At 46.4% G+C, this 23,494-nt stretch overlaps 1 protein-coding gene across 1 annotated transcript in view; it reads left to right on the forward strand.

Moving 5' to 3' along the window:
- The first annotated feature begins 564 nt into the window (after positions 1-564).
- LOC124040709 (M-protein, striated muscle-like) overlaps positions 565-23,494 on the forward strand; it is a 115,198-nt gene continuing 92,268 nt past the window's right edge. The window contains exons 1-6 of the mRNA XM_046357783.1: positions 565-718; positions 3,009-3,202; positions 11,978-12,121; positions 12,207-12,212; positions 18,665-18,860; positions 19,179-19,336. Coding sequence (XP_046213739.1) covers positions 3,057-3,202; positions 11,978-12,121; positions 12,207-12,212; positions 18,665-18,860; positions 19,179-19,336 — 650 coding nt within the window. The 5' untranslated portion in view covers positions 565-718; positions 3,009-3,056. The remainder of the gene's footprint in view (positions 719-3,008; positions 3,203-11,977; positions 12,122-12,206; positions 12,213-18,664; positions 18,861-19,178; positions 19,337-23,494) is intronic.

Here is a 23,494-nt window from a genome sequence, read left to right on the forward strand (position 1 = left end):
TCGTGGGCGGTGTGCACATAGTCAAAGCTTTCCTCTCAAGAGAAGACAGGTTATGTACAGACTCAGTCCACTGCGGCGACCTTTCTCAAAAGCAAGGCTATGCTCACTGAGTCTGTACATAGTCAAAGCTTTCCTCTCAAGAGAAGACAGGTTATGTACAGACTCAGTCCGCTGCGGCGGCCTTTCTCAATAGCAAGGCTATGCTCACTGAGTCTGTACATAGTCAAAGCTTTCCTTAAGTTTGGGTCAGTCACATTGGTCAGGTATTCTGCCGCTGTGTACTCTCTGTTTGGGCCAAGTAGAATTCTAGTTTGCTCTGTTTTTTTCTTAATTCTTTACAATGTGTCAAGTAATTATCTTTTTGTTTTCTGATTTGGTTGGGTCTAATTGTGTTGCTGTCTCTCTCCCTCCCTCCCTCCCTTCAGCCCCCTCTCCCCTCCCCTCCCATCCCCTCCCCTCCCCCTCTCCTCCCCTCCCCTCCCCTCCCCTCCCCCCCCTCTCTGCTATATTTACCGTGCCTCCTGATGGTGGTCCCTTAAAAGGTCCTGACGGTGTCTTCAGCATTCTGCCGAGTGGCAGCATTATTTTAGTTCTGTGGCCGCTGCTCGTCCCCTCCACTCCCATTGCTGTTCTGCCTGGTTTAGGACTTGCTTTGGATACTTTTGGAGTTGCACCCCCTGTCCTGTTGGTTTCAACAATTGAAAGATTTTCAGTTTTGGTGAGTGAAAATGGTTTGAATTCATATGCTTTTGTATAATGAAATTAAACTCCAATCATTATTTTGCATATATTGTCTAATGGATAATAGTAGGCCTATATCTAGGCTATTGAGGACTATATTTATTAGGCCTGAATGTATATAATTTATTATTAAGTTACATTAACGTCACCTTCACTAATACTTGGTTGTCCCAGTATTGTTTTATTTGATGAATGTAGCTAACATAACAATTCTGAGGAAACTAACTTACCTTCCAATGGATTCATTTCATTTTCATATGTTTTTATTGCCTAACTCTCATAATGGTACTAAGACTGAGTTCATATGTTTTTATTGCCTAACTCTCATAATGGTACTAAGACTGAGTTCATATGTTTTTATTGCCTAACTCTCATAATGGTACTAAGACTGAGTTCATATGTTTTTATTGCCTAACTCTCATAATGGTTTTTCATATGTTTTTATTGCCTAACTCTCATAATGGTACTAAGACTGAGTTCATATGTTTTTATTGCCTAACTCTCATAATGGTACTAAGACTGAGTTCATATGTTTTTATTGACTAACTCTCATAATGGTACTAAGACTGAGTTCATATGTACAGTTGGATAGTGCATGGAGACCTAATTTTAGAATAAGGGCCCAGAGGCCTACCTTAAGTCATGTTACATAGCATCTTTAGACGTCCTAAAGAGATTCTCTGGTACTTTTTAGCCAGTAGTTCTGAAAGTAGCACTCACAAGCCAAAAGTGGTTCATGGAATTAGCCGTCTACATCACATATGTGCAGATATGTGCACCACGTCATTACTCTCTCTCTCTCTCTGCTGTGTCCACTGAGCTTTTGGGCCCGCCCTGCAACCTCATTGGATAACGCTGGGCAGGTCTCTTGCTCGGTGACACTCAAATGCGAGGGGCTGAAGCTCATTGGCTAGAACTCAAATTGCTAGGGGACTGGCCCACGTTGGGGGAAATGTAGGGAAAATGGCGCCGGCACAGCTTCAAGAAAACAGTTGCTTTCTAACTAGGGATTTGGTGGCGAATTAAGGTAAGACAGTAATTCTGGTCGAAGATGATGCATGTATGAAATACACACAGTGGAAGGTTTAAAAAAGACTTCTGACAGATGCCCATTCATTTCATCAGCTAGCAGTGTGTGGAAGTGTAGTGTACATGCCAGTGATTGCACCCTGTCAGATAGACCTCCACAGTATTTCTGTAGTATCTTTAATGATCTGATCATGGGTTGGTTGTCTACTATTTAGTTACCCAATACTCTTTTGTTTTGTTTGTCAACAATCAAATGAACAAATGTATTAAATAAAATGCTAGAGGAGCACATGCCCCAGTTTCCCATAGGAGCACATGACCCAGTTTCCCATAGGAGCACATGCCCCAGTTTCCCATAGGAGCACATGACCACAGTTTCCCATAGGAGCACATGACCCCAGTTTCCCATAGGAACACATGACCCAGTTTCCCATAGGAGCACATGCCCCAGTTTCCCATAGGAGCACATGCCCCAGTTTCCCATAGGAGCACATGCCCCAGTTTCCCATAGGAGCACATGACCCAGTTTCCCATAGGAGCACATGCCCCAGTTTCCCATAGGAGCACATGACCCAGTTTCCCATAGGAGCACATGACCCAGTTTCCCATAGGCTTACTACCAGAGCATTAGTCTACCGTTACCCTCACAAGGTAGGCCTATCCATACCCATACCCACCCTGGGTAGACCTTTTCATACCCTTACTCACCCTGGGTAGGCCTATCCATACCCTTACTCACCCTGAGTAGGCCTTTTCATACCCTTACTCACCCTGGGTAGGCATATCCCGCCCATGACACCTGATGGGGCTCAGCCTTTCCAGTGTCAGTCTGGCTCAAAATCTACTCTGGAATAGCACTTTAGTCTATCTCAGTTTCCAGTTTCCAGACTGAAGACTGAAGTGATTGTTAGTCTGGAGGAGGAGAAGAAGTCAATTCGTTAAAGGCACAATGTAGCCTACTAGTAAAGATTAAATTAATTGTGAACTTGGCTATTCCAATCAGATTATTTTAATAACAGCTTTGCCATTTTAATACACTGTGAACTAATCTAGAACTGTTATATTTAGTTGTCAATCAATAATAATATCAATTATAACCATTTAATCATAAATTGACATATTTAACTGCAAGCTTGAACTAAACCAACTATAACATAACCCCATCATAACCATAATCAGAATGTTTTACAGACTTATTTACACTGAGTAGATTCAAATCCTGTTCTGATTGAACTTAGCGTGTGGCGGGGAGCCAGGAGTCTGAACTTATCAGCCAGCCAGTCAGGATGTCTGCATCGTTCCACGTGAAACAGCACCACCACCACAGTGACAAGAAGCAGCAGCATGAGAGCATCAGCCATCACAGCTCTCGCTCCTCTTTTAGTCAGCTGTCATATGCTGCCCACAAGAGAATCCAGCACAGCACCATAGGGTAAGAACAGGAGGAGAGGAGGACTGTGCCATCTCTCTACTGCTCCTCTCCTCTGCTGTTTGATCATTTATAATCTATCCGTGGGATTAACTCATGTCCTGGCTGTAACAGTCTTGGTGTGGTGAAGTGACTGTTGTTCTAATACGACTAAAGATGACTGTAGTAGTAGTTTGTGTGTTGAGGGTTTTGCTTACTATATTGTGTTGACACAGGTATGTGACTGACTGCTGACTTGTACGTCTGGAGTAAATATGCTCTGTTGGCACCCTTGCCTCAATCGAAGTAATATAATAATAATGGATGAGTTTAAGATAGAGATAACTGGGTGTGTTGGCCTTCCGTATCTGTGGTGGAAGGTGGCCGAGCTACAGCGGTGTTTGTTAGACTATGAGACATGAAAGCATCGGTTTGACCTATGGAGTGGCACAAAGGGAAGAGTCTCATGTTCTCTGTCTCTGTTCTGCTCTACGACCACCACACGTGACACAGGACTCACCTGAAAGTAAGACATACAAACACATTGAAGTATGGAGGTAGGTTTGTGCCACCAAAAATAAGGGTTTAAATATGTGTAAAAGAAATAGATTCTTCAAACCTTATTCCCTGTGATTTATTTTTTGACTGTCTTTTTTGCCGTTTATGAATGTGTTATTAAATGTGTTTCTGTGGACTAAATAATAAAGGTTAATACCAAAAGGGATCCAGAAATTCCAAGTCAAATAGCGACATGATCCATGGCATGACCATCTTACAATAATTTGAGATGTTAGTTTAGTAACCCGTGGTACAATATCACACTGTTCTGTAGACACATGGTCAGAAGGCTCCATGTTGGAGACATGCTGTAGGCTGAAGGACCAGACTGAAGGCTCCATGTTGGAGACATGCTGTAGGCTGAAGGACCAGACTGAAGGCTCCATGTTGGAGACATGCTGTAGGCTGAAGGACCAGACTGAAGGCTCCATGTTGGAGACATGCTGTAGGCTGAAGGACCAGACTGAAGGCTCCATGTTGGAGACATGCTGTAGGCTGAAGGACCAGACTGAAGGCTCCATGTTGAAGACATGCTGTAGGCTGAAGGACCAGACTGAAGGCTCCATGTTGGAGACATGCTGTAGGCTGAAGAAGGCTCCATGTTGGAGACATGCTGTAGGCTGAAGGACCAGACTGAAGGCTCCATGTTGGAGACATGCTGTAGGCTGAAGGACCAGACTGAAGGCTCCATGCTGGAGACATGCTGTAGGCTGAAGGACCAGACTGAAGGCTCCATGTTGGAGACATGCTGAAGGCTCCATGTTGAAGACATGCTGTAGGCTGAAGGACCAGACTGAAGGCTCCATGTTGGAGACATGATGTAGGCTGAAGGACCAGACTGAAGGCTCCATGTTGGAGACATGCTGTAGGCTGAAGGACCAGACTGAAGGCTCCATGTTGGAGACATGCTGTAGGCTGAAGGACCAGACTGAAGGCTCCATGTTGGAGACATGCTGAAGGACCAGACTGAAGGCTCCATGTTGGAGACATGCTGAAGGCTCCATGTTGAAGACATGCTGTAGGCTGAAGGACCAGACTGAAGGCTCCATGTTGGAGACATGCTGTAGGCTGAAGGACCAGACTGAAGGCTCCATGTTGGAGACATGCTGTAGGCTGAAGGACCAGACTGAAGGCTCCATGTTGGAGACATGCTGTAGGCTGAAGGACCAGACTGAAGGCTCCATGTTGGAGACATGCTGAAGTGCCAAACTGAAGTGTCCATGTTGGAGACATGCTGTAGGCTGAAGGACCAGACTGAAGGCTCCATGTTTAAGACATGCTGTAGGCTAAAGGATCAGACTGAAGGCTCCATGTTGGAGACATGCTGTAGGCTGAAGGACCAGACTGAAGGCTTCATGTTGGAGACATGCTGTAGGCTGAAGGACCAGACTGAAGGCTTCATGTTGGAGACATGCTGTAGGCTGAAGGACCAGACTGAAGGCTCCATGTTGGAGACATGCTGTAGGCTGAAGGACCAGACTGAAGGCTCCATGTTGGAGACATGCTGAAGGCTCCATGTTGAAGACATGCTGTAGGCTGAAGGACCAGACTGAAGGCTCCATGTTGGAGACATGCTGTAGGCTGAAGGACCAGACTGAAGGCTCCATGTTGGAGACATGCTGTAGGCTGAAGGACCAGACTGAAGGCTCCATGTTGGAGACATGCTGTAGGCTGAAGGACCAGACTGAAGGCTCCATGTTGGAGACATGCTGAAGTGCCAAACTGAAGTGTCCATGTTGGAGACATGCTGTAGGCTGAAGGACCAGACTGAAGGCTCCATGTTTAAGACATGCTGTAGGCTGAAGGATCAGACTGAAGGCTCCATGTTGGAGACATGCTGTAGGCTGAAGGACCAGACTGAAGGCTTCATGTTGGAGACATGCTGTAGGCTGAAGGACCAGACTGAAGGCTTGGAGACATCATGTTGAAGACATGCTGTAGGCTGAAGGACCAGACTGAAGGCTCCATGTTGGAGACATGCTGTAGGCTGAAGGACCAGACTGAAGGCTCCATGTTGGAGACATGCTGTAGGCTGAAGGACCAGACTGAATGCTCCATGTTGGAGACATGCTGTAGGCTGAAGGACCAGACTGAAGGCTCCATGTTGGAGACATGCTGTAGGCTGAAGGACCAGACTGAAGGCTCCATGTTGGAGACATGCTGTAGGCTGAAGGACCAGACTGAAGGCTCCATGTTGGAGACATGCTGAAGTGCCAAACTGAAGTGTCCATGTTGGAGACATGCTGTAGGCTGAAGGACCAGACTGAAGGCTCCATGTTTAAGACATGCTGTAGGCTGAAGGATCAGACTGAAGGCTCCATGTTGGAGACATGCTGTAGGCTGAAGGACCAGACTGAAGGCTTCATGTTGGAGACATGCTGTAGGCTGAAGGACCAGACTGAAGGCTCCATGTTGGAGACATGCTGTAGGCTGAAGGACCAGACTGAAGGCTCCATGTTGGAGACATGCTGTAGGCTGAAGGACCAGACTGAAGGCTTCATGTTGGAGACATGCTGTAGGCTGAAGGACCAGACTGAAGGCTCCATGTTGGAGACATGCTGAAGTGCCAGACTGAAGTGTCCATGTTGGAGACATGCTGAAGGCTCCATGTTGGAGACATGCTGTAGGCTGAAGGACCAGACTGAAGGCTCCATGTTGGAGACATGCTGTAGGCTGAAGGACCAGACTGAAGGCTCCATGTTGGAGACATGCTGTAGGCTGAAGGACCAGACTGAAGGCTCCATGTTGGAGACATGCTGTAGGCTGAAGGACCAGACTGAAGGCTCCATGTTGGAGACATACTGTAGGCTGAAGGACCAGACTGAAGGCTCCATGTTGGAGACATGCTGAAGTGCCAAACTGAAGTGTCCATGTTGGAGACATGCTGAAGGCTCCATGTTGAAGACATGCTGTAGGCTGAAGGACCAGAATGTAGACTCCATGTTGGAGACATGCTGAAGGTCCATGTTGGAGACATGCTGAAGGACCAGACTGTAGGCTCCATGTTTAAGACATGATGTAGGCTGAGGGCTCCATGTTTAAGACATGATGTAGGCTGAGGGCTCTAAGTTTAAGACATGATGTAGGCTGAGGGCTCCATGTTTAAGACATGATGTAGGCTGAGGGCTCCATGTTTAAGACATGATGTAGGCTGAGGGCTCCATGTTTAAGACATGATGTTGGCTGAGGGCTCCATGTTTAAGAAATGCAGTAGTCTGAAGGCTCCATTTTGGACACATGCTGTAGGCTGAGGGACCCTGCTGAATGCTTTTCTTCCTGCTGAGTGAACATGATCTCTTGCAGGCTGGGAGCCAGAGATATTCATGGAGAGAGCTGAGCTACATGTGTCTGCTTGAGAGGAAAACGACTCAATGACTGTACTATTGGGACATACTTTTTTACTGTTAATAATGACACTGATGTTGGCTGGCCTGTACAGGAACAGTTTAATAATAAAACGCCTTGGTGGAATGCTCACTGAACAGACCTGTATCTTTAGTCTTGGGATTCTAAACTTTAGCTTGTAGCTATGTATTTGATGTGCCGTTAGAGGCTTGATCATAATTAGAATAGTGTACTTTTCCTGCTCTCTGTACTGCACTCTTAGAGAAAAACATGTGATCTAGAACCTTAAGGGTTTCTTTGGCTCTCCCAATAGGGGAACCCTTTGAAGAACCCTTTTGGGTTCCATGTAGGACCCTTTCCACGGAGGTTCTAAGTGGAACAAAAAAAGGGGTTATCCCTTGAACCAAAAAGGGTTCTCTTATGGGGACAGCCTAAAACCCCTTTTGGAGTGTGGTGTTCCTCAGCTGAATGATCAGTGTGAATCTGTAGTTCCTCCAGCTGAATGATCAGTGTGTATCTGTAGTTCCTCCAGCTGAATGATCAGTGTGCATCTGTAGTTCCTCCAGCTGAATGATCAGTGTGCATCTGTAGTTCCTCCAGCTGAATGATCAGTGTGAATCTGTAGTTCCTCCAGCTGAATGATTAGTGTGAATCTGTAGTTCCTCCAGCTGAATGATCAGTGCGTATCTGTAGTTCCTCCAGCTGAATGATCAGTGTGAATCTGTAGTTCCTCCAGCTGAATGATCAGTGTGAATCTGTAGTTCCTCCAGCTGAATGATCAGTGTGTATTTGTAGTTCCTCCAGCTGAATGATCAGTGTGAATCTGTAGTTCCTCCAGCTGAATGATCAGTGTGTATTTGTAGTTCCTCCAGCTGAATGATCAGTGTGAATCTGTAGTTCCTCCAGCTGAATGATCAGTGTGTATTTGTAGTTCCTCCAGCTGAATGATCAGTGTGAATCTGTAGTTCCTCCATCTGAATGATCAGTGTGAATCTGTAGTTCCTCCAGCTGAATGATCAGTGTGAATCTGTAGTTCCTCCAGCTGAATGATCAGTGTGTATTTGTAGTTCCTCCAGCTGAATGAATCAAACTGTGAATCTGTGAGTTCCTCCAGCTGAATGATCAGTGTGAATCTTTCCTTTCTTGGTCTCATTCCTCCAGCTGAATGATCAGTGTGAATCTGTAGTTCCTCCAGCTGAATGATCTGTGTGTATTTGTAGTTCCTCCATCTGAATGATCAGTGTGAATCTGTAGTGCCTCCAGCTGTTAGTGTTTAATACAAACTCTTCCAATCATGTGAACTCTTCCACTGCTGAACTCTACTCCAGCTCTCCAACAGTTCCTTTCCTTTCTTGGTCTCATTCAAAAACCCAAACAGACAAATGGAGGTGTGAGAGGCTGATGTATCTGTGGTGTCTTGTGTATCTGAGGTGTCTTGTGTATCTGAGGTGTCTGGTGTATCTGTGGTGTCTGGTGTATCTGTGGTGTCTGGTGTATCTGTTGTATCTGTTTTATCTGGTGTATATGTGGTGTCTGGTGTATCTGTGGTGTCTGGTGTATCTGTGGTGTCTGGTGTATCTGTGGTGTCTGGTGTATATGTGGTGTCTGGTGTCTGTGTGTATATGTGTGTATCTGTGGTGTCTGGTAAATGTATCTGTGGTGTCTGGTGTATATGTGGGGTATGGTGTATATGGTGTCTGGTGTATCTGTGGTGTCTGGTGTATCTGTGGTGTCTGGTGTAAATGTGGTGTCTGGTGTATCTGTGGTGTCTGGTGTATCTGTGGTGTCTGGTGTATCTGTGGTGTCTGGTGTATCTGTGGTGTCTGGTGTATCTGTGGTGTCTGGTGTATCTGTGGTGTCTGGTGTATCTGTGGTGTCTGGTGTATCTGTGGTGTCTGGTGTATCTGTGGTGTCTGGTGTATCTGTGGTGTCTGGTGTATCTGTGGTGTCTGGTGTAAATGTGGTGTCTGGTGTATCTGTGGTGTCTGGTGTAAATGTGGTGTATCTGAGGTGTCTGGTGTATATGTGGTGTCTAGTGTATCTGTGGTGTCTGGTGTATCTGTGTTATCTGGTGTATCTGTGGTGTCTGGTGTAAATGTGGTGTCTGGTGTATCTGTGGTGTCTGGTGTATCTGTGTTATCTGGTGTATCTGTGGTGTCTGGTGTATCTGTGGTGTCTGGTGTATCTGTGGTGTCTGGTGTATCTGTGGTGTCTGGTGTATCTGTGGTGTCTGGTGTATCTGTGGTGTCTGGTGTATCTGTGGTGTCTGGTGTAAATGTGCTGTATCTGTGGTGTCTGGTGTATCTGTGGTGTCTGGTGTATCTGTGGTGTCTGGTGTATCTGTGGTGTCTGGTGTATCTGTGGTGTCTGGTGTATCTGTGGTATCTGGTGTATCTGTGGGGTATGGTGTGTCTGGTGTATCTGTGGTGTCTGGTGTATCTGTGGTGTCTGGTGTATCTGTGGTGTCTGGTGTATCTGTGGTGTCTGGTGTATCTGTGGTGTCTGGTGTATCTGTGGTATCTGTGGTGTCTGATCTGTGGTGTCTGGTGTATCTGTGGTGGCTGGTGTATCTGTGGTGTCTGGTGTATATGTGGTGTCTGGTAGATCTGTGGTGTATATGTGGTGTCTGGTAGATCTGTGGTGTCTGGTGTATATGTGGTGTCTGGTAGATCTGTGGTGTCTGGTGTATCTGTGGTGTCTGGTGTATCTGTGGTGTCTGGTGTATCTGTGGTCTGGTGTATATGTGGTGTCTGTGGTGTCTGGTGTATATGTGGTGTCTGGTAGATCTGTGGTGTCTGGTGTATCTGTGGTGTCTGGTGTATCTGTGGTATATCTGTGGTGTCTGATAGATCTGTGGTGTCTGGTGTATCTGTGGTGGCTGGTGTATCTGTGGTGTCTGGTGTATATGTGGTATATCTGTGGTGTCTGGTGTATATGTGGTGTATCTGTGGTGTCTGGTGTATCTTTTAGGTCTGGTTTATCTTTGGTTTCTAATATGTCTGGTGTCTGTGTGTATCTGTGGTGTCTGGTGTATCTGTGGTGTCTGGTGTATCTGTGGTGTCTGGTGTATCTGTGGTGTCTGGTGTATCTGTGGTATCTGGTGTATCTGTGGTGTCTGGTGTATCTGTGGTGTCTGGTGTATCTGTGGTGTCTGGTGTATCTGTGGTGTCTGGTGTATCTGTGATGTCTGTTGTATCTGTGGTGTCTGGTGTATCTGTGGTGTCTGGTGTATCTGTGGTGTCTGTTGTATCTGTGGTGTCTGGTGTATCTGTGGTGTCTGGTGTATCTGTGGTGTCTCTGGTGTATCTGTGGTGTCTGGTGTATCTGTGGTGTCTGGTGTATCTGTGGTGTCTGGTGTATCTGTGGTGTCTGGTGTATCTGTGGTGTCTGGTGTATCTGTGGTGTCTGGTGTATCTGTGGTGTCTGGTATATCTTTTAGGTCTGGTAGATCTGTGGTGTCTGGTGTATCTGTGGTGTCTGGTGTATCTGTGGTGTCTGGTGTATCTGTGGTGTCTGGTGATCTGTGGTGTCTGGTCTGTGTGTATCTTTTGTCTGGTGATCTGTGGTGTCTGGTGTATCTGTGGTGTCTGGTGTATCTGTGTGTCTGGTATATCTTTTAGGTCTGGTATATCTGTGGTGTCTGGTGTATCTGTGGTGTCTGGTGTATCTGTGGTGTCTGTTGTATCTGTGGTGTCTGGTATATCTTTTAGGTCTGGTAGATCTGTGGTGTCTGGTGTATCTGTGGTGTCTGGTGTATCTGTGGTGTCTGGTATATCTTTTAGGTCTGGTAGATCTGTGGTGTCTGGTGTATCTGTGGTGTCTGGTAGATCTTTTAGGTCTGGTGTATCTGTGGTGTCTGGTGTATCTGTGGTGTCTGGTAGATCTTTTAGGTCTGGTAGATCTGTGGTGTCTGGTGTATCTGTGGTGTCTGGTAGATCTTTTAGGTCTGGTTTATCTGTGGTGTCTGGTAGATCTTTTAGGTCTGGTGTATCTGTGGTGTCTGGTAGATCTTTTAGGTCTGGTTTATCTGTGGTGTCTGGTAGATCTTTTAGGTCTGGTGTATCTGTGGTGTCTGGTAGATCTTTTAGGTCTGGTTTATCTTTGGTGTCTGGTAGATCTTTTAGGTCTGGTGTATCTGTGGTGTCTGGTAGATCTGTGGTGTCTGGTGTATCTGTGGTGTCTGGTGTATCTGTGGTGTCTGGTATATCTTTTAGGTCTGGTAGATCTGTGGTGTCTGGTGTATCTGTGGTGTCTGGTAGATCTTTTAGGTCTGGTGTATCTGTGGTGTCTGGTGTATCTGTGGTGTCTGGTGTATCTGTGGTGTCTGGTGTATCTGTGGTGTCTGGTGTATCTGTGGTGTCTGGTATATCTTTTAGGTCTGGTTTATCTGTGGTGTCTGGTATATCTTTTAGGTCTGGTAGATCTGTGGTGTCTGGTGTATCTGTGGTGTCTGGTGTATCTGTGGTGTCTGGTGTATCTGTGGTGTCTGGTGTATCTTTTAGGTCTGGTTTATCTTTGGTTTCTAATGTGTCTGTGGTATCTGGTGTATCTTTATCTATTTTGTCTGTTGTTTGCGTGTTGTTATTGTGTGTGTCAGGATCATGTCAGTTATTTCTGCTGTTCACTGGACTAGGTTCCACTATCAGTATATCTTCACATATGTATTTGTTTAGTGACACTGGTAACTTTCCATTCTTACATCTATCTCAGTTGTTACTGTCAAGGTACATCCAGGTAGAACATCTGTAGCTATGACACAACTACTCAGTGTTAAAGAATTGTAAAGCTCTGACTCTGTCTTTCTCTGTCCATATCTCTCTCTCTCTCTCTCTCTCTCTCTCTCTCTCTCTCTCTCTCTCTCTCTCTCTCTCTCTCTCTCTCATCTACCCCCATCAGAGAGCAGCAGAGTTTTGTCGAATCAGAGAAGAGGTCGGAGTTCATACCTAGCCAGCTGCTGCCACCGAGAGTCAAGAAGTACCTGGCCATGGACCCTGACACCAACGATGTCATTGGATACATAGTTCCTGTCTTCAGGACCAGGTGGGAGACTGGGATATAACATAGTAACACTGATATGTTTCAGATAGACATTTACACTGAATGATACAATGTGCCTGTTGTTTAGCCATGAGTTTGGGGATAAAAATATAAATACACGGTTTAACCTTTATTTAACTAGGGGGTGTTCAGGTTTAGTTTAATTTATTTGTATCAAAGCAAACAGGTGGTCAACAACAATACAGATAAAAATGAATAAATAAACGGTGTGCAGGTGGTTGGAAGCACAAAATACTATATAAATACATTCGGTAAGTACAAAAATAAAAAAGGTTTGTTAAAACACATAACAAAACCCACTAATAATAAATGTAAAAATTAACTGATCAGCAATCACAAAAAAATGATAAACCGTATAAGTTGTGTTTAAATGTGTGTGTGTTTGTGGATAGTTGGGAGATTACCGAGTAGTTTGGTTCATCAGGCTGACCCCCAGTCTTCATGGAGGAGATTACTGAGTAGTTTGGTTCATCAGGTTGACCCCCAGTCTTCATGGAGGAGATTACTGAGTAGTTTGGTTCATCAGGTTGACCCCCAGTCTTCATGGAGGAGATTACTGAGTAGTTTGGTTCATCAGGTTGACCCCCAGTCTTCATGGAGGAGATTACTGAGTAGTTTGGTTCATCAGGCTGACCCCCAGTCTTCATGGAGGAGATTACTGAGTAGTTTGGTTCATCAGGTTGACCCCCAGTCTTCATGGAGGAGATTACTGAGTAGTTTGGTTCATCAGGCTGACCCCCAGTCTTCATGGAGGAGATTACTGAGTAGTTTGGTTCATCAGGTTGACCCCCAGTCTTCATGGAGGAGATTACTGAGTAGTTTGGTTCATCAGGTTGACCCCCAGTCTTCATGGAGGAGATTATTGAGTAGTTTGGTTCATCTTCAGGAGGAGATTACTGACATCCCCCCCAGTCTTCATGGAGATTACTGAGTAGTTTGATTCATCAGGTTGACCCCCAGTCTTCATGGAGGAGATTATTGAGTAGTTTGGTTCGTCAGGTTGACCCCCAATCTTCATGGAGGAGATTACTGAGTAGTTTGGTTCGTCAGGTTGACCCCCAGTCTTCATGGAGGAGATTACTGAGTAGTTTGGTTCATCAGGCTGACCCCCAGTCTTCATGGAGATTACTGAGTAGTTTGATTCATCAGGTTGACCCCCAGTCTTCATGGAGGAGATTACTGAGTAGTTTGATTCATCAGGTTGACCCCCAGTCTTCATGGAGGAGATTACTGAGTAGTTTGGTTCATCAGGTTGACCCCCAGTCTTCATGGAGGAGATTATTGAGTAGTTTGGTTCATCAGGCTGACCCCCAGTCTTCATGGAGATTACTGAGTAGTTTGGTTCATCAGGTTGACCCCCAGTCTTCATGGAGGAGATTATTGAGTAGTTTGGTTCGTCAGGTTTGTTTCGTCAGTCTTCGCTTGAAGTTATTGAGGGATAATGATGTTTTGGCAATGTGAAGATAACAATTTCAGAGTACTCTGTATTTGGTAAACAATTGACTATGTGAGGTGCTTCAGTGGGGAGGGTGAAGGTTATCACTGTGTCTTTTGTTAAATAGAAGTATTTCAGAATTAACCTGTAAGAATCCATTGAAGGGTTTAGGTCAACTGGGACCTGGTAGAATCCATTGAAGGGTTTAGTTAAACTGGTACCTGGTAGAATCCATTGAAGGGTTTAGGTAAACTGTCTGGGACCTGGTAGAATCAATTGAAGGGTTTAGGTAAACTGTCTGGGACCTGGTAGAATCCATTGAAGGGTTTAGGTAAACTGTCTGGGACCTGGTAGAATCCAATGAAGGGTTTAGGTAAACAGTCTGGGACCAGAAGAATCCATTGAAGGGTTTAGGTAAACTGGGACCCGGTAGAATCCATTGAAGGGTTTAGGTAAACTGGGACCTGGTAGAATCTATTGAAGGGTTTAGGTAAACTGGGACCTGGAATAATCCATTGAAGGGTTTAGGTAAACTGGGACCTGGTAGAATCCATTGAATGGTTTAGACAAACTGGGACCTGGAAGAATCCATTGAAGGGATTAGGTAAATTGTCTGGGACCTGGTAGAATCCAGTGAAGGGTTTAGGTAAACTGTCTGGGACCTGGCAGAATCCATTGAGGGGTTTAGGTAAACTGTCTGGGACCTGGTAGAATCCATTGAAGAGTTTAGGTAAACTGGGACCTGGGAGAATCCATTGATGGGTTTAGGTAAACTGGGACCTGGGAGAATCCATTGAAGAGTTTAGGTAAACTGGGACCTGGGAGAATCCATTGAAGAGTTTAGGTAAACTGGGACCTGGGAGAATCCATTGATGGGTTTAGGTAAACTGGGACCTGGGAGAATCCATTGAAGGGGTTAGGTAAACTTGGACCTGGTAGAATCCATTGAAGGGTTTAGGTAAACTGTCTGGGACCTGGTAGAATCCGTTGAAGGGTTTAGGTAAACTGTCTGGGACCAGAAGAATCCATTGAAGGGTTTAGCTAAACTGGGACCTGGGATAATCCATTGAAGGGTTTAGGTAAACTGTCTGGGACCTGGTAGAATCCATTGAAGGGTTTAGGTAAACTGGGACCTGGGAGAATCCATTGAAGGGTTTAGGTAAACTGTCTGGGACCTGGTAGAATCCATTGAAGGGTTTAGGTAAACTGGGACCTGGGAGAATCCATTGAAGGGTTTAGGTAAACTGGAACCTGGTAGAATCCATTGAAGTGTTTAGGTAAACTGTCTGGGATCTGGAAGAATCCATTGAAGAGTTTTGGTAAACTGGGACCTGGGAGAATCCATTGAAGGGTTTAGGTAAACTGGGACCTGGTAGAATCCATTGAAGGGTTTAGGTAAACTGTCTGGGACCTGAAAGAATCCATTGAAGGGTTTAGGTAAACTGTCTGGGACCTGAAAGAATCCATTGAAGGTTTTAGGTAAACTGTCTGGGACCTGGTAGAATACATTGAAGGGTTTAATTAGACTCGGACCTGGGAGAATCCATTGAAGGGTTTAGGTAAACTGTCTGGGACCTCGTATAATCCATTGAAGGGTTTAGGTAAACTGTCTGGGACCTTGTAGAATCCATTGAAGGGTGACCGGAAACATGACCCGAATACAATCAGTGTAGCTATTCCTTCCGCAAGGCAATCAAACAAGCTAAGCGTCAGTATAGAGCCAAAGTAGATTCGCAATTCAACGGCTCAGACACAAGAGGTATGTGGCAGGGTCTACAGTCAATCACGGATTACAAAAAGAAAACCAGCCCCGTCTCAGACCAGGATGTCTTGCTCCGAGGCAGACTAAACACAGCTTGCTTTGAGGACAATACAGTGCCACTGACATGGCCCGCTACCAAAACCTGCGGGCTCTCCTTCACTGCAGCCAATGTGAGGAAAACATTTAAAGCAAGGCTGCAGGCCCAGACGGCATCCCCAGCCGCATCCTCAGAGCATGCGCAGACCAGCTGGTGTGTTTACGGACATATTCAATCAATCCTTATCCCAGTCTGCTGTTCCCACATGCTTCAAGAGGGCCACCATTGTTCCTGTACCCAAGAAAGCTAAGGTAACTGACGACTACCGCCCCGTAGCACTCACTTCCGTCATTATGAAGTGCTTTGAGAGTCAAGTCAAGGATCATATCACCTCCACCATAACTGACGCCCTAGACCCACTACAATTTGCTTACCGCCCCAATAGGTCCACAGACGACGCAATCGCAACCACACTGCACACTGCCCTAACCCATCTGGACAAGAGGAATACCTATGTGAGAATGCTGTTCATCGACTACAACTCAGCATTTAACACCATAGTACCCTCCAAAATCGTCATCAAGCTCGAGACCATGGGTCTCGACCCCGCCCTGTGCAACTGGATCCTGGACTTCCTGACGGGCCGCCCCCCAGGTGGTGAGGGTAGGTAACAACATCTCCACCCCACTGATCCTCAACACTGGGGCCCCGCAAGGGTGCGTTCTGAGCCCTCTCCTGTACTCCCTGTTTACCAATGACTGCGTGGCCATGCACGCCTCCAACTCAATCATCAAGTTCACAGACGACACTACCTACAGTGGTAGGCTTAATTAGCAACAACGACGAGACGGCCTACAGGGAGAAGGTGAGGGCCCTCGGAGTGTGGTGTCAGGAAAATAACCTCACACTCAACGTCAACAAAACTAAGGAGATGATTGTGGACTTCAGGAAACAGCAGAGGGAACACCCCCCTATCCACATCGATGGAACAGTAGTGGAGAGGGTAGTAAGTTTTAAGTTCCTCGGTATACACATCACGGACAAACTGAATTGGTCCACCCACACAGGTGAATAAGGTGCAGGAGCGCCTCTTGAACCTCAGGAGGCTGAAGAAATTCGGCTTGTCACCAAAAGCACTCACAAACTTTTACAGATGCACAATCGAGAGCATCCTTTACATGTATTTAGTTATTACATTTTTTATTTTCTTTTGATTCAGAAAGTGATTTTTTTTTTTACCCCATTTTCTCCCCAATGTCGTGGTGTCCAATTGTTAGTAGCTACTATCTTGTCTCATTGCTACAACTCCCGTACGGGCTCGGGAGAGACAAAAGTCATGCGTCCTCCGATACACAACCCGACCAAGCCGCACTGCTTCTTAACACAGCGCGCATCCAACCCGGAAGCCAGCCGCACCAATGTGTCGGAGGAAACACCGTGCACCTGGCAACCTTGGTTAGCGCGCACTGCGCCCGGCCCACCACAGGAGTCGCTGGTGCGTGATGAGACAAGGATATCCCTACCGGCCAAACCCTCCCTAACCCGGACGACGCTAGGCCAATTGTGCGTCGCCTCACGGACCTCCCTGTCACGGCCGGTTACGACAGAGCCTGGGTGCGAACCCAGAGTCTCTGGTGGCACACCTAGCGCTGCAGTACAGCGCCCTTAACCACTGCACCACCGGGAGGCCCGAGAGCATCCTTTCGGGCTGTATCACCGCCTGGTACGGCAACTGCTCCACCCACAACCATAAGGCTCTCCAGAGGGTAGTGAGGTCTGCAGAACGCATCACCGGTGGCAAACTACCTGCCCTCCAGGACACCTACACCACTCGATGTTACAGGAAGGCCAAAAAGATCATCAAGGACAACAACCACCCGAGTCACTGCCTGTTCACCCCGCTATCATCCAGAAGGCGAGGTCCGTACAGGTGCATCAAAGCAGGGAGAGACTGAAAAACAGCTTCTATCTCAAGGCCAACTGTTAAACAGCCATCACTAACATTGAGTGGCTGCTGTCAACATACTGACTCAACTCCAGCCACTTTAATAATGTAAAAATTGCTGTACATTTTTTTTCACAAGCCACTTTAAACAATGCCACTTAATATAATGTTTACATACCCTACATTACTCATCTCATATGTATATACTGTACTCTATACCATCTACTGCATCTTGCCATCTTTATGTAATACGTGTATCACTAGCCACTACAATGCCACTTTTATATTTTTACATACCCTACATTACTTATCTCATATGTATATACTGTACTCTATACCATCTACTGCATCTTGCCTATGTCGTTCTGTACCATCACTCATTCATATATCTTTATGTACATATTCTTCATCCCTTTACACTTGTGTGTGTAAGGCAGTTGTTGTGAAATTGTTAGGTTAGATTACTCATTGGTTATTACTGTATTGTCGGAACTAGAAGCACAAGAATTTCGCTACACTCGCAATAACATCTGCTGACCATGTGTATGTGACAAATAAAATTTGATTTCATTTGATGCCCTTTCCACCTGGGGGCGGCCCGTCAGGACGTCCAGGATCCAGTTGCAGAGGGAGGTGTCCCTATTTTGTTTTTACTGAGAATTTTTTAAGACTAGTTGAAAACCAAGGTTTTCAGAACCCTTCTGCTGCTCTCTTACGTGGTTAAACTAAGGTAAAGCAGTGGTGAAATACAGAGTTGAAAGATGGGAGAAAAGTCTGGTAAGCAAGACCACGTCTTTTTAAAATTTTATATTTTTATTTAACCAGGTAGGCCAGTTGAGAACAAGTTCTCATTTACAACTGTGACCTGGCCAAGATAAAGCATAGCAGTTCGACACAAACAACAAAGAGTTACACATGGAGTAAACAAAACATACAGTCAATAATACAGAAGAAAAAAAGAAAACAAAAAGTCTATATACAGTGAGTGCAAATGAGGTCAGATAAGGGAGGTAAGGCAATAAATAGGCCATGGTGGCGAAATAATTACAATATAGCAATTAAACACTTGAATGGAGAAGATGAATGTGCAAGTAGAGATAGGAAAGGTGGCCAAAGTATGAATTGGCTTTGACCAGTGAGATATACCTGCTGGAGCGCGTGCTACGAGTTTGAACAGTGTCTGTTGCTGTCTGCTGTGGTGTCTGTATCCATGAGTTTCAACCGTGTCTGTTGTCTGTTTTGTCCGTAGCCATGAGTTTCAACCGTGTCTGTTGTCTGTTTTGTCCGTAGCCATGAGTTTCAACCGTGTCTGTTGTCTGTTTTGTCCGTAGTTGAGTTTTGTCAAGCCGTCCAGGAAGAAGTGAGTTTCAGGAGGAGGGGGTGGGTTTTGTCCGTAGCCATGTTTCAACCGTGTCTGTTGTCTGTTTTGTCCGAAACCTGTTCTCCCTGGAGACCAGCTCCATGGAGACGATTACCGTGGAGAAGAAGAGCAGGAAGAGGCACATTAGAGAGTCAGCTGACCGCCTGGAGCTCAGCAAGAAGGTCAGTACTATTGATTGATCGATTGACTGGAACTACAGAAGAAAGTCATCCTGGACACCACATTACTTGTGGTCTTTTTTCAGTCTAAGAGGAGTTAACCCTTTCCTCTCCATATCCCTGCTACCTGTCCCCCTGTAGGTTGAGGAGAGAGCAGAGTTTTAACCACTTCCTGTCCCCCTGTAGGTTGAGGAGAGAGCAGAGTTTTAACCACTTCCTGTCCCCCTGTAGGTTGAGGAGAGAGCAGCATTTTAACCACTTCCTGTCATGTTGTAGGTTGAGGAGAGAGCAGCATTTTAACCCCTTCCTGTCCCCCTGTAGGTTGAGGAGAGAGCAGAGTTCCGTAAGAAGCAGAACAGTGACAACCTGACCCATCCACCTGAGTTCATAGTTCGTCCCCGAGGACAGACTGTCTGGGAGGGCAAGACTGTCAAGCTGCACTGCACCGTGTCTGGATGGCCTAAACCACGTATTGCATGGTGAGACACACACATACACCCTCTCCCGCTCCCTTTCATCCCTCAACTGCTGCCTTTCATCCCTCTCCCACTGCCTGTCATCCCTCTCCCACTGCCTTTCATCCCTCTCCCACTGCCTTTCATCCCTCTCCCACTGCCTTTCATCCCTCTCCTGCTGCCATCCCTCTACTGCTGCCTTTCATCCCTCTACTGCTGCCTTTCATCCCTCTACTGCTGCCATCCCTCTACTGCTGCCTTTCATCCCTCTCCCACTGCCTTTCATCCCTCTCCCACTGCCTTTCATCCCTCTCCTGCTGCCATCCCTCTACTGCTGCCTTTCATCCCTCTCCCACTGCGTTTCATCCCTCTCCCACTGCCTTTCATCCCTCAACTGCTGCCTTTCATCCCTCTCCCACTGCCTTTCATCCCTCAACTGCTGCCTTTCATCCCTCTCCCACTGCCTTTCATCCCTCAACTGCTGCCTTTCATCCCTCTCCCACTGCTTTTCATCCCTCTACTGCTGCCTTTCATCCCTCTCCCACTGCCTTTCATCCCTCTCCCACTGCCTTTCATCCCTCTCCCACTGCCTTTCATCCCTCTCCCACTGCCTTTCATCCCTCTCCTGCTGCCATCCCTCTACTGCTGCCTTTCATCCCTCTCCCACTGCGTTTCATCCCTCTCCCACTGCCTTTCATCCCTCAACTGCTGCCTTTCATCCCTCTCCCACTGCCTTTCATCCCTCAACTGCTGCCTTTCATCCCTCTCCCACTGCCTTTCATCCCTCTCCCACTGCCTTTCATCCCTCTCCCACTGCCTTTCATCCCTCTCCCACTGCCTTTCATCCCTCTCCCACTGCCTTTCATCCCTCTCCCTCTGCCTTTCATCCCTCTCCCTCTGCCTTTCATCCCTCTACCTTTCATCCCTCTCCCACTGCCTTTCATCCCTCAACTGCTGCCTTTCATCCCTCTCCCTCTGCCTTTCATCCCTCTCCCTCTGCCTTTCATCCCTCTCCATCTGCCTTTCATCCCTCTCCATCTGCCTTTCATCCCTCTCCCTCTGCCTTTCATCCCTCTCCCACTGCCTTTCATCCCTCTCCCACTGCCTTTCATCCCTCTCCCACTGCCTTTCATCCCTCTCCCACTGCCTTTCATCCCTCTCCCTCTGCCTTTCATCCCTCTCCCTCTGCCTTTCATCCCTCTACCTTTCATCCCTCAACTGCTGCCTTTCATCCCTCTCCCTCTGCCTTTCATCCCTCTCCCGCTGCCTTTCATCCCTCTCCCACTGCCTTTCATCCCTCTCCCACTGCCTTTCATCCCTCTCCATCTGCCTTTCATCCCTCTCCCACTGCCTTTCATCCCTCTCCCTCTGCCTTTCATCCCTCTCCCTCTGCCTTTCATCCCTCTACCTTTCATCCCTCTCCCACTGCCTTTCATCCCTCAACTGCTGCCTTTCATCCCTCTCCCTCTGCCTTTCATCCCTCTCCCACTGCGTTTCATCCCTCTCCCACTGCGTTTCATCTCTGGCCTTCTAGGCAGAGTTGCAAAGAAAAAGCCATATCTCAAGACTGGCCAATAAAAATAAAATATAGAACAGAGACACTGAACAAAAGAACTGTGCCAAGAAGGCCAGCCTCCCGGATTCGCCTCTTCACTGACGTTGAGACTGGTGTTTTGTTGGTACTATTTAATGAAGCTGCCAGTTGAGGACTTGTGAGGCGTCTATTTCTTGAACTAGACACTCTAATGTACTTGTCCTCTTGCTCAGTTATGCACTGAGGCCTCCCACTCCTCTTTCTATTCTAGTTAGAGCCAGTTTGCGCTGTTCTGTGAAGGGAGTAGTACACAGCGTTGTACGAGATCTTCAGTTGCTTGGCAATTTCTCACATGGAATAACCTTAATTTCTCAGAACAAGAATATACAAGTTTCAGAAGAAAGTGCTTTGTTTCTGGCCATTTTGAGCCTTTAATCGAACCCACAAATGATGATGCTCCAGATACTCAACTCGTCTAAAGTAGGCCAGTTTAATTGCTTCTTTGATCAGAACGACAGTTTTCAGCTGTGCTAACATAACTGCAAAAGGGTTTTCTAATGATCAACTAGCCTTTATAAAATGATCAACTTGGATTAGCTAACACAACGTGCCATTGGAACACAGGAGTGATGGTTGTTGATAATGGGCCTCTGGACGCCTATGTAGATGTTCCATTAAAAATCTGCCGTTCCCAGGTACAATAGTCATTTACAACATTGACAACGTCAACACTGTATTTCTGATCAATTTATGTTATTTTAATGGACAAAACATTTGATTTTCTTTAAAAAACAAGGACATTTCTAAGTGACCCCAAACTGTTGATTGGTAGTCTATGTAAGAATGCTGTTCATTGACTACAGCTCAGAAATCAACACCATAGCTCATCACTAAGCTAAGGACCCTGGGACTAAACACCTCTGCAACTGGATCCTGGACTTCCTGACAGGCCGCCCCCAGGTGGTGAGGGTAGGTAAGCTCATCAGTAAGTTTGTGGCCAATGGATCTGAACCCTGCCAAACGCTGATCCTCAACACAGGGCTCCACAAGGGTGCGTGCTCAGCCCCCTCCTGTACTCCCTTTTCACCCATGACTGTGTGACCACACACGTCTCCAACTGAATCATCAAGTTTGCAGACGACACAACAGTAGTAGGCTGATGATGAGACATCCTACAGGGAGGAGGTAGAGTGGTGTCAGAAAAATAACGTCTCCCTCAACGTCCAGAAAAAGAAAGGAGCTGATTGTGAACTTCAGGAGACAGCAGAGAAAGCCCGGCTCCATCCAAATCGTCGTGGCCACAGTGGAGAGGGTGAACATTTTCAAGTTCTTCGGTTTACACATCACTGACAATCTGAAATGGTCCATCCACACAGACAGTGAATAACATTTGATATATAACATTTGTATAATATTTAGGAAACTAATTTCCATGGAAAGACAACTACATGTGATTCTCTACCCATACAGCCTACAGGCTATTTATTTGAGCCATTTGAGAGCCACAAGAGAGGAGCGGTAGGCTACTGAGCTTGAAGCATTACTATCCTATGAAAAATGCTGACTGTGCCGTCTTGCTTTCTGTCTGGGCCCACAGCAGCTCTACACGGAAACACACGCATGCACGCACGCACGCACGCACTGCACCACACCGCACCGTGGCTGGATGGCCCAAACCCTGTACCGCATGGTGAGACCAGACCATGGGTCAGATACATACGTGTACAGTACATTCAGAAAGTATTCAGACCCCTTAACCTTTTCCACATTTTGTTACATCAGCCTTATTTTAAAATGGATTAAATTGCTCCCTCAATTTACACACAATACATCATAATGCAAAGCAAAAACATGTTTTTAGACATTTTTGCAAATGTCAACATAAAAAAACGGATATTCTTTTACATAAGTATTCTGAAAAACATCCCCACAGCATGATGCTGCCACCACCATGCTTCACCGTAGGGATGGTGCCAGTTGTCCTCCAGACATGACGCTTGGCATTCAGGCCAATCCTGGTTTTATCAGACCAGAGAATTTTGTTTCTCCTGGTCTGAGAGTCTTTAGGTGCCTTTTGGCAAAGCGGGCTGTCATGTGCCTTTTTACTGAGTAGTGGCTTCCGTCTGGCCACTCAACCATAAAGGCCTGATTGATGGAGTGCTGCAGAGATGGTTGTCCTTCTGGAAGATTCTACCATCTCCACAGAGGAACCCTGGAGGTCTGGACATCTTGGTCACCTCCGTGACCAAGGCCCTTCTCCCCTGATTGCTCTTCCATTTAAGAATGATGGAGGCCACTGTGTTCTTGGGGACCTTCAATGCTGCAGAATGATGGAGGCCACTGGGTTCTTGGGGATCTTCAACACTGCAGAATGATGGAGGCCACTGGGTTCTTGGGGACCTTCAACACTGCAGAATGATGGAGGCCACTGTGTTCTTGGGGACCTTCAACACTGCAGAATGATGGAGGCCACTGGGTTCTTGGGGACCTTCAATGCTGCAGAATGATGGAGGCCACTGTGTTCTTGGGGACCTTCAATGCTGCAGAATGATGGAGGCCACTGTGTTCTGGGGGACCTTCAATGCTGCAGAATGATGGAGGCCACTGTGTTCTTGGGGACCTTCAATGCTGCAGAATGATGGAGTCCA

Source organism: Oncorhynchus gorbuscha, linkage group LG08 (genome assembly GCF_021184085.1).
Source record: "Oncorhynchus gorbuscha isolate QuinsamMale2020 ecotype Even-year linkage group LG08, OgorEven_v1.0, whole genome shotgun sequence".
NCBI classification, from domain to species: Eukaryota; Metazoa; Chordata; class Actinopteri; order Salmoniformes; family Salmonidae; genus Oncorhynchus; species Oncorhynchus gorbuscha.